At 36.1% G+C, this 12,074-nt stretch overlaps 1 protein-coding gene across 1 annotated transcript in view; it reads right to left on the reverse strand.

The window, feature by feature from the left end:
* LOC107747447 (storkhead-box protein 1-like) overlaps positions 1-11,657 on the reverse strand; it is a 21,695-nt gene extending 10,038 nt beyond the window's left edge. Inside the window, exon 1 of the mRNA XM_016561950.1 lies at positions 10,656-11,657. Within this exon, the coding sequence (XP_016417436.1) occupies positions 10,656-10,968 (313 nt within the window). The 5' untranslated portion in view covers positions 10,969-11,657. The remainder of the gene's footprint in view (positions 1-10,655) is intronic.
* Positions 11,658-12,074: the final 417 nt, after the last annotated feature.

The following is a 12,074-nucleotide window of genomic DNA, read 5'->3' on the forward strand; positions in this document are numbered from 1 at the left end:
ATGTTGTGTTTACTTGTGTTATCTTTGACTAATATTTAAATTTGTTTGATGATCTGAAACATTAAAGTGTGACAAACATGCAAAAAAATAAGAAATCAGGAAGGGGGCCAACACTTTTTCACACCACTGTAGGTGAAAAAACATCACATATGGTGAGTCAGTGAATGTTCAATCCTTCATGTTTATTTATTTATTTTTTGCCATATATCTACTGCCAGAGGCCTTTTTTGTGTGCCTCTTTTTGCTTTCTGCAAGCACTATTGTAAACAATTGTGACCCTCACATACTTGGACCACTTGTTATTGCCAGTGTCTATTGGCTATAGAATTCCTATTTACACAATTAAGAAAATAATAATAAAAAAGAAATCAAATCACATGTTTGTAAAACAAAATATACTTGTTACTGCATTACTAGTTTTATATATGCAAAAGTAAATGAAAGAGGCATCGTCAGTTTTACAAGTAGCCACTCATATTCCTGACCTGCACTTTTAGCTTCATTCATCTGCTAGTTCACATTAAATGTCTGACTTTCTGCATGCTTAGCAACTAATCCATTCTCCTTTGTTGTAGGGGAGCCCAGAAATAATAGTAAGCTGAAACATCGTCTTCCACTTTTGACACTGTTTTCCATGGGAAAAACATCCTGTCTAGGGTCTCAAACAGGAAACATCCTGTCTAAGGTCTCTGACCACATGTAGTTTGAGAGGTGTAAAAAGAGGAAAGACTGATGCATGCACTTGATAAATCAATCCTTGTCTTCTTCTTTAATTTTCAGGGAAGTGGTGTAAATGTGGGAACAGAACATCCTTAGGTTGTCCTTCGGATGTATATAATTGTTCAGATGCTTTAACTGCAGAAACAATGCTAGAAAGCGTCTTGATTTTTAGGAGTAAGTGAGTTCAAATATTCTTTTCAGAGAGAAAGCGGGAAACGTTTTGCACAACAATTGAGAGTTCCAGAATCAATTGAGCTGACGTGGGCATGTGGTTGTTACTAAGGACACATGTACCCTTAATTCCTCTCTCCAGGGAAACACTCAGGGCTCATTGTATCATGAAGCTGTTCTGACAACATTAAGACTTTTGTCACAGGAATACCTCACCAGATACCATGGCAGCCATGTCACACTGCAAACAGCGGCAAGGAAGATGTAGAAAGGGAGTGGGACTAGTTTCTTAATTTACAAATTACAAATGAATATTTAAAAAATAACCAGTGGTTGACGTTTAAGCATAAATTAATTATAGTAAACAAGATTTGAAAATCACATGTGAATGTCTTGTGCATGGCTACTCAAATACCCATTTTGTCTTTATCACATTACCCTACAGCTCTTGCCGCTCATCACACAGGTCATAGCAGGCCACTTTCATGATACTGAAGTGACAAACAAGGCCATGAGATCACTTGACCACACAAAAAATAAATAGTAAATAAAGATAATCATAAATTAGACATAAAATATGGAAAACAAAACATAATTTAAAATAAAAATATATTATTAAATATTTGTAGACATTACAATTGCTACAGTCATGTGATCTACAAGATCCACAAAATACTGCAATATCCTTATCCTTTATAGCTATATTTAATAATATTGTATTATTGTTTAATGGGAAAATCTATATAGGCTAATCTATCCACACAAATATCTGATAATCAACTTTAAGTGCTGATTAACAAATTTTACATACAAAAAAGGAAATAAATAAAAGTGTGCCTTTTCATGTCAAGAAGCAGACAGGTTAACCAAAACAATTTAATTATTGTTCGAGATTCTGTTAAAACAACCTGGTCAGCTATGGGCGTCAAACTTCACAGAATGAAACCACACAGGTAATTAACGTGCAAGTGCTCTGTTGATTCAAGCAACACACATATACACCACATATAAGGTGCTCTTCAGTGCCCATGTGCTTGTACTAATAAATACAAGATTTGAAAGTGGTAAGGTTCATTCCTTGTCACAGCTGTAACCATTACTTACATTATCCTCTCTGAACCACCTTAAGTGGCTGAAACAACAAAAATACACAGTGAACTGAAGTGAAAGAAGGCGGGAAAAAGAAAATGAATTAAAGGTAACTTGATAATGCCACACATGTTGTTTAACCCCTTATAGGCAACTTCCTGCCTCTGAGGAATTCTGTGCTTCATGGGTGGCTGAAATCATATGCTTTTCTAGGTGGCATACATTAAAAGTGCTCAAATGCCAAATTAATAAAAGTGCACTGAAGATTTAATTAGGGTTTAAACATTTTGACATATTGACAAAATCAAGAAAAATTTTATAGTTTACTATAAAACATACCTTTTACAAAGCCATCTCAACACTAAAGAAAGTCCTGCATTATATAGGGGTTATCTGTGGTTAACCTGACCAAGAAATAGGTAACATATGGTGGAAACAATATATTACATGTTTTGAAAGCCCAATTATTTGGACATTTTTGTGGCCTTTGCTCAGTGATAAAAATGTCTGAATGACCTTAGAAAGTCAAGAGGCATTTTTTAAGACATTCAAATTCATGATTCAAGGAAACTGGATAGAGCGAATGGTACAAACGTCAAGCACACTTTGACTTTAGTAGACTTCTCAATGGAAATGAGTATATGTTTGATTTAGAAAAAGATATATCTTATTCACATAAAAAATACACAAGTTCTTCACATTAAAACTTTGACTCTTAAAAGCAACTTGCAAAGAGAAACATGCACATCCATGCACCACATTGTCTTTCAGATCTGCAGACATGCCCCATAGCCACCTGAAAGTTATGAGGTACTTTAAAAGACCGAGCCCCAACCTCCTAAAACGCCCTCTTAAAACGCACCTGAAACACGATACTCTATCATAACATCACTTCAACTCTTTTACCGCCAAAAAAAATTATGCATGCATGATTACATTTTCACACAGAGGTCAAAAACAGGGCGATGCATCTATGCCTCAGATACATAACAGTTAAAGCTTCTGTGGAGATGGTTGAGTTCTCCTTGAGTTCTTCCGCTGGGAACTGAAACATTAATCCCAGTAAGCGTTCATGCCTTCAGACCTCCCTTCAGATCATGCCAGTCACTGGCCCTAATGCTGGGACGCTCTATTAACACGAAAAACAATGAAGTAAGCAGAGTCATATGTTGCACACTTTCATTTCAGTCTTTGCTTTTTCAGTTTTGCATGTTGTTGGTGGACTAATGAAAATGTTTTTGTGCTGTCATTAGTAGCTGTAGGGTTCCTGGTCACACCTTTCACTATGAAGGTTTTACAATGCTTTGCCTGCCATGTTAAAAAGGCCTATAAATCCAAAGAGGCCCTAAACTTTTATCCCTTTCAGCCACTCACAAACATTCTTGATAGTTAACATACCTCTCACCGAATGTGTCTGGTATAGTTTTGAAATGAAACACCTGTCTTAAATGTTAACCATGTCAAATGTTCCAAGGGAAAAATGAAGTTCTTCTACCAATCCTCCCACACAGGCATGATGGATGAACTCTTGCTGGTTTGTTAGACTGATTAAAAAGCCATTTTACAATGTTTACATTCTTCATGATACTCTGTGGACTTGTGTACTCATTAACAGAAGCAGAAGAAACTGCTTCACGCTGATAACAATGCTGACGAAATATGTCTCCACGTTTATGCTGTCATTTTGAACAAATGGTATGTGATTAGGTACTTTATCATCATACAGCCGTTTCAGTGATGGACACTGACAAACTCACAACGTACAACGAAAACGAGTGACTAAACCAATATTTTGACTTTGTGAGAAGTCACAAAGACCCTCATATAAACATGTTCTGAAAGCCCCACCAGCTCGCTGTCCTGTATTGAAGAGAATAATGTTTTGTACATAGCATGTTGTATCAGGTCTCCTGAAAGGAGGTCATTATCAATTGGCAGCATCTCTCAGGTTTCAAGCTAAAAGACTAGGGACCCTTTTGAAGTTCATACAAAAATAGGCCATGTTACCTGCCACAGGAAAAGCAAATGTTCTTAGACCTTTGGTCAATAGAGCAAGAGTAACAAATATCATATAGCATGAAAAGTGAATGTCTGCACTACCATTCAAAAGTTTGCAGGTCAGTATGATTTGGTTTAAGAACTGAATATTTTTACTGAGAAAGGATTAGCCTAAATCGATCAAAAGTGGCAGTAAAATTTGTGTTACAAAAGTGTTTAAATGTTACAAAAGATTTATATTTCAAATAAATACTGTTCTTTTGAACTTTCTATTCATCAGAGAATCCAGAAAAACTTTATTACGGTTTCCACAAAAATATTAAGCAACTCTTTTCAGTACTGATAATAATAAATATTTCTTGAGCACCAAATCAGGATATTAGGATTAATTACTGCTAAAAATTCAGCTTAGCCATCACAGGAATAAATTACATTTTAAAATATATTAAAATAGAAAACAGTCATTTTAAATTGTAATAATATTTCACAATATTACTGTATTTTTGATTAAATAAAAGCAGCCTTGGTGAGCTTAAAAGATTTATTTCAAAAACATTAAGAAAAAAAACTATCTGACCCCAAACTTTTAAACAGTAGTGTATATTCCCTCAAAAGCATGCAAATTTGTGATTAATTCAAATGCATAATCAAGCAAATTTGTGATTAATTCAAATGCATAATCAAGTATTATTACACGTAATAATATATAATACATAATCAAGTAAAATTAAATGCTAAATCTCCTGCCAAAAAGTCCTCTTGATGGTCTGTGTCTATTGTAAACTCTTCGTTATTCCTCAATAATTATTAGCTTCATTATTAGCTTGAAGAGATAAGGTGTTTAATACTAGTCTCTACTATATTAGAAGTTAAAGGAGCCACAGTTTACTGCATTCTTACACCGCTAATCAAGTTCCATGCTTGTAATTTCCACCAGATGAGAACTATTTATTTTCTACATCAGATTTTGGGTTTGTTAACCCTATATTTGGTGGCCCCGCCCATATAGTGAAGCTTAATCTAAGCTGCTACAGCTTTAATGCCAAAAGCTTTGTTACAATATCTTGATTTCAATTACGTAGGAGCATGGAAACTTAGTCAGGTCAGGTCTACTCGAGAATACACCATTTACATCATTTTTGGAAAGGAAATGCATTATTTAGTGAGAGGAATGGACATATGAGGGAAGACCTGTCCTCTAATTGCAAACACATTAGCTGCAATGCTTAATGGTAGGAGAGCAGGATAACCTTTTCATTTGTTTGTACTGGCCTAGATCTCCACCTGGCTGTGAACTGCATAAATATGTCATCCAGCTCAGATTTCATGAAGGATTCACTTCCTGTGTAATGGGAAAAGGATGCTGCAAACAGTATATAACATACTTTAAGACAAAGCCACCCTATTAGGACGGATAAGGGAAATCCATGTCAGCTATGTTCAAGGAGACATGACGAAATATCTCCGGACCACTCATGCACATAGAAAAAACCCACAGACAGGCACATATACATGCCAACACACACTCACATGTGTTCAAAACAAATAGTGAGTTCTCAAGCTGAAAATAAGAAGTCTTGTGTGGTGTTTGGACAGCATTTGGATGGACAGCTTGAATTTTTGGATGTTGAGATAATTGGAGTCACAGGAAGAGATGCATTTTTTCAACGTGAAATTAGCTTCAGCAGACAGAAGGACAGAGAAGAGCTCTATGAGAGAGAGTGTTTTAGGACAAGAGCGTCATGTCAGGGCTGTTTAACTACACTGATGGATAAGGATACACAATTTCAACGGGTGAAAAATGGAGAAGTCTGAAAGAAATACACATGGCTGGCTGCTCGTGGCAGACTTTGGTTTGGGTGTTTGGTTATCTTGGAAAACATTCCATTGGTTGCTTTCTTAGAAATCTGATCCAGCTCCACCTTTATCTTCCAGAACTGGGCATGTACACCGCATATGTCTCTCTTTTATTCTGGCCACATGGATTAGATCATTTGCTTTAAAAAAGCTTTTAAATAAATAAACATACCTGACATGTTTATCCTGGAATCTCTGGCTGTGATGAAAGTTAAATTAAATTAAGTCCAAAATTACAGTAGCTCTTTATGTGTCTATTAAAAAAAATAAACAACCCACATGTTTATCCTGCATTCTCTGCTTGTTATGATACTGCATGCCATTTTTATTATTATTATTACATTATAATAGTTTTCGGTGTAACTACACACATGGATTATTCTATTACTTATTATTTATTCTTTGAGTATCTGCTTGTGATGATATCGTATGCTAATCTTACAATAGTTTTTTATGTGTAAGCAAATTTCTTTCTTGCTTTTATTAGGTTGTTCCTCAAGTTAAAGAAAGATATGCTTTCCTGTGAATAAGAAAAAAAAAATTATTTTACAAACACGTTGGCTGAACTGTGCCTCCTCTGTTTACGGTGCACACCTGGAAGTGTTGTGGTCAGCAATGACATCTTTGAGAAAAGCGCTAGGGAGCAATGACCTCTGGTGCCTTGTTAACCAAGAGGGCAGCTTTCAATGCATGAGAACCACGGGGTGTTGACCTCAGGATAAAAGAGACCATGTCACGGCTAATGAGCTGAGATCTGAGAGATGTAGTCTACATTGCATAAACCTCCAACAAATCAGGTTACTTTGGTAGAGGCACATGTATATTTTCACAGTTAGGTATGAAGATAGCAGAAATGTGCACTAACAAACATGGTCCAGCTGATAAAAACTCAAGTTAAACCAGATGGCATAGTATGTTTTTGAAAATATCAGTGAGGTTAATTGTGCTCAACATTACTGAACACCTCATTAGAACTTAGATGTTATACACCTCTGAGTGTGACGGCATGATCCACAGCTCCTCAATAATGCAGAGACTTCAGACAGCCATTGTAAGCACCTCAGATTTCAACAGACAGGCATAAAGGGTAAGGTAGCCTTGAATTTCTTGTTTCTGCAAATGATTTTTACAGTCATCATCCTAAACTTCTGTAGTTCAGTGCACATTATTCCTACGCCTCCAATTCTAATCGGCTTCACTGATCAATGATGCATGAAGAATTCTCTGTAGATCAAGGCCACCGGCCAGAGACAGAAGTGTTTGAGCCGTTTCCGCACATTTAATTTTCTTGAAGTTTCTTCAAAACTTAAAGGGATAGTTTGCCCAAAAAAAAGACAATTGTTTCAAGATTTTATCATCCTTTTGCCATTCCCAACCCGACCCCATATACTGTTATTATTTCCATGGAACATGCTCCTCTTCCCAAAAAAAATGGCTTTTCATAGTAATCAGAGGCTGTCAAAAAAGACACAAACATCAAAAATAAAATAAAAACTCATAAAAATAAAAATATCATAAAAGTAATAAATAATTAAAATATTGTAAAAGAAGTTCATTTGACCTGTACACTATATTCCAAAAACGTATTAGTCATAAAATAGCTTTGACAGAACAAATTAACCATATCTGCATCCAGAAACTGTTACGTTCTATTGCCGTTTTGGCTTAAACAACGTGCCATTTTTGGATCTGGACACAGATGCAGGCTACATAAAAACTTTGGAGGTGAATATTTTGTGCTCCATTTATAATTATACAATAAGGGCATGTGGGTTTGGAAAGACATGAAGGTGGGCAAATGACGACAGATTTATCTTTTTTTTAACTAACAAGTCATGAAAATAGTGGTCTAAATCAATATAAATGTATTTATTACGTTTTAAAGAGCACACAAAAGACACAAGCCTAAAAATCTGAGCTGAAAAGGTCAATGAGTATCATGAGCAAGAGGCTATCACAGCAGACCCCATGAACAATCCGTCTTTTCACTTAATGTATAATGATAATCAAGAGGACAGAGAGGGAGGCAGGCTCATTCATCATCCCATCTGCTGATGGCTAATCACAGCCACTAACCCTTTCCTGCTGACTAAACACAGGCCTAGAAAAACACTGAAAGTATTCAAAGTACTGAAAGTGTGTCACTTCTAAAGCGAAGTTTAAAAAAAGCTCTTGGAGGTGCTACTTCCCAATGACCGTATTAACTTATTTACAGTTATATATCATTTCAATACTTTCATCAAACCATACCTAAATCATTGCCAACACAATATCCTGGCGCCGTCTCCAGACAACAATAAAACAACTCTATGGTACCACCCTGAGAATGAAACAAGGGACATCGGCTCCAGTGGCCAAGCTATAAACCCGGCTGGTGGACAAACTGGACAGGACATAATTCAACGCTAAGGGCTTTAGTGAATGGGAAATAAATTACAAAAGACACTGGGTCTGGGCCTATGTCCCCACAGCTCCCAACCTGACCTGAGGTGTTAACATTTGTGTGAAACAAGTGAAAAAAGCTGTGGGTTTTAGCTCCCTCTTCTCCCAGTCCCATAATTGTGTGGTCCTAGCTCAAAAATGCCCTAGTTACACACTATACCCAGTGTGTTAACATGCACCTTCATCGCTTGTGACAGCAAGAGCAAATGACGGTTCTCACAATCTGCTTCGTGTTTGTAGTGGGCAAACCAGATGCCTCCCAGAAGCAGCGACACCTGAGGCAACACAAGTCCACACTGTCACAAAAGGTATGTCACCTCAACATGTGACCAACGAAAACAATTTCATCCCCAATCAAAACACAATAATAATAACCAACATGAATTTTGTAGCCACACCAAATCAAGATGCCCCATTTTCTTGGTAGTTAACCACTTCGGCTGAAACTGAGCAGTGAGAATTGAGTCAGAGGGAGAGAGGGGGGTTACACAGCTCCCCAGAAATCATATTTCCTGTCATCTGGAAATAATGCACTTATGTTGCACGCACACAGTTACGCCTAAAGCATGTTGAGGTCTCATAGGGAATTGTTGGTCAGGTTAGGTTAAGAAGCTACCTTCTAGAGTGAACGGAAATTATGTGGTTTTCTATTATAGCCTGGGAAAAACAATCTGGGGCCCTTTTTTAGAGAGACAGAGGAGGAAGAGGCATTCATAAGGACAGTGAAGTATGTGGATCTCCTATAGAGTGGACCCCTATAGAGATTCGCTGGGAAAATGTCCATGTACACCACTGAAGGTTATATTTTGATTTTCTAATGAAATCTGTCAACATTAGTAAGGATCTTTGAGATGATAAAAAGGAGAAATCATTTACAAATCTAGTTTAAAACACATGCCAAGTTCTAAGAAATTCATGTTGGTTTCATATATTTCTGAGAACATTTATGTCAGTTTCTACTTTGACTCTAAAACTGTCAAATGGTGTAATCTTCATGTAAAATGCACTCATATATTTTCTGTACTTTTGAATGCAAATTAATCATTATCTTCAAAAAAGGTTTTCAAACAGATAAAACTTTTTTGATGCATCCATATGAATAAACTTTAGGGTTACTCCATTTGACTTGAACAAAACGTGCCTTTTCACAAAATAAGTGATTTTTTTTTTACACATGACCTTGATACACAGTAATGAGGGTCTATAGGGGCCTGTCTATCTATCTATCTATATATATTTATTTATTTATTTATTTATTTAGGCCTATTTTATTTGCCTTTCTTAATGCAGACAAAGTTTTTTTATAAATATATGTATTTGGGTCAAAGACTTTAAGATGTCCGCATTAAAAGAAATTTACAAAAGTGATTTTATGTCCATAGAAAGCACATTAAATGTAAGTAAAGTGTCTACTTTTAAGGTTTCAAATAAATTTTTGGAGGATAAAATGTCAAAATTTGGTTGAAATAATGTTACATTCCTATTCAGTGTAACACAATATTTATGTAAAAATTCAAACAACATGCTTATTCTGACGTGTACATATTAAAATATATAAAAGAATAAGAAAGCATATTACATTTTATTGGTTTTAAATGAGTAAAATGTTCTTACTACTGTAAGAATAGTGACAGATTTTAAAAATGTAATATTACAACTCATTAGTATTTGGGGTGAAGGTAATAATTAGTCTTTTAATATGTCATAAATTGATTTTTGTTGTAAATATGCCTGACAAGATTGTTACACTGAATGACATTTTAGTGGGTCTCTTCTGTAAATCAGGGAAAAATGTATATTTATTTTTTGCTCAGAAAAACAAAAACAAAATTGCAATTAAATTCAACAGAAAACTTTTACATTTTGTTTGGGGGGGGCAACAACAATTTAAAGCAGTATTACACTTATTGTTTTATGCTTAAACCCTTTTTCGTCTTTGACCCATTTATATATTGTTTTCAAATAGAAATTTGTATATTTTAAACAAAGCCTCACTAGTTATCTTAGAAAAAAATAACTAAAGATTATGCCTTAAAAGATAACTTAACGTAATAGATCCGGACACAAAAAAAATTGTCACAATAATTGATAATAATTTTCAGGATTAGGAAAAAAAAGTGTCAACCGTGCATGTCTCCTTAGCCAACATGGCTCAAAGTGTTCTTTACAAATTTTACCATGTCACTCATCAACAAATGTTAAACCCCAAGCCTTCCCCAGATTTCGCTCTCGTGGGACTCACGTCTGTAATGCACTGGTTCTGATCAAGTTTAGTTAAATCTGCAGAGTGACCATGGGCTGTAGACAAAGCCTTTAGAGGATCGAGTGATTCCACATCTCATAACGACCCTGCAAACAGCCAAATGCTGATCACCTACCCACTGCTTTGATAGTGTATCCTTTGGGCGACCTCAGCGCCCTGCGCATCCACGCTTCCCTCAACACCTCCAAATGATTGGCATTGCCCTGGACGAGAAGCACGTAGTTCTCCAGCCATCCCTGGAAGGAAACTTCCGACACCGCTTTCACGAGTCTTTTATTCCAGAAGCTTCGCGAATTTTGCGATTTAAAGTCAGCAAACACATCCTGTCCTCTGGTGCTGCTCGCGCTGTATTTGCTGTCCTCGTCGCGGCTGAGAACAACAGCGAGCGACGCGGCTGACAGTTGTACCAAGCGGTGCTGTACAGACATTTCTGCCTTCAAATGGATCTCATTCTACATGTAGTCTCAGGAATATGGCCTCATCATTCGGTTTGCTTAATCCAACGAGTGTAGTGTGTCACATTTCTGGAGAGCAGGACGCCTCGACTCTGCATGTGTGTACTTTGGTGTCTACGCTCCCAAGGCAACCGCCGCTGCTGACGAACTGACGCAGGGGAAGCGCGCAGCAGCGCACCAATCAAAACTCTTCTTTAATTATATGGGCGTGGTCGCGTCTGGACTGCCATTGAAAAGCATCTACAATAAACAAACAGTGCAGGGAAAATAGGTGGTTAATGGGGCGCTTTATGCAGAGATTTTTTTTGTCGTTACACCACAACATCAAGTAGCCTAGTGACTATCAAACTATTTTGCTTCAGTTTCAGCAGCAAACGAGCAAAATACATCATTATTCTATTACCTACCTTACATTTTACAGTGGAGCTATTTTTTTTATTGCAGTGAATATTTCAAGGCAGTTTGTCTTACATTTTGGTTACACAAAATACTTAAAAATTTCCACAATTATTGGCCAAAAATGTCACAGTAGACCTATATGGAGAAAGTAGTCCCAATGGAACCTGCCATTAAACACACTATTATACATTAAACATAAAACAACTAAATAATTCATGAAACAGCAAAAATATCAAGAATATCAACCCAGTGCATTGATCTTGCCAACAAATATTGCAATTTATCAATTTTATGAATTTTTTACATTTAAAATGTGAAACCAATAATCATTTTACAACTTGTTAGCAATGCTATTTGGGATTTTAGTTTGAAAGACCGATAGAAACATTTTTGTTCACAAAGAACCTTACAGTGAACAGTTGTTAAAATAATATTTTTTTTATCTTAGTGTGAAGAACATTTTAATACTCTGAAGAACCTTTTTTCCACTATAAAGATCCTTTTATACATTTGAAATGTTCCATGGGAACCACCAATGCCAATAAAGAACCTTTATTTTTAATAATCTAGTTATGCATAGTTATATATAGCTCTTTTGACAACTTCCTGTGACAACTAGCCCCATTCTCTCCTATGTCTCCTATATCACACTATCATCAGTAATGTGCTGAGTGTAAGAA

Source organism: Sinocyclocheilus rhinocerous, unplaced genomic scaffold, assembly GCF_001515625.1.
Source record: "Sinocyclocheilus rhinocerous isolate Xijiao unplaced genomic scaffold, SAMN03320098_v1.1 scaffold2664, whole genome shotgun sequence".
Lineage (NCBI taxonomy): Eukaryota > Metazoa > Chordata > Actinopteri > Cypriniformes > Cyprinidae > Sinocyclocheilus > Sinocyclocheilus rhinocerous.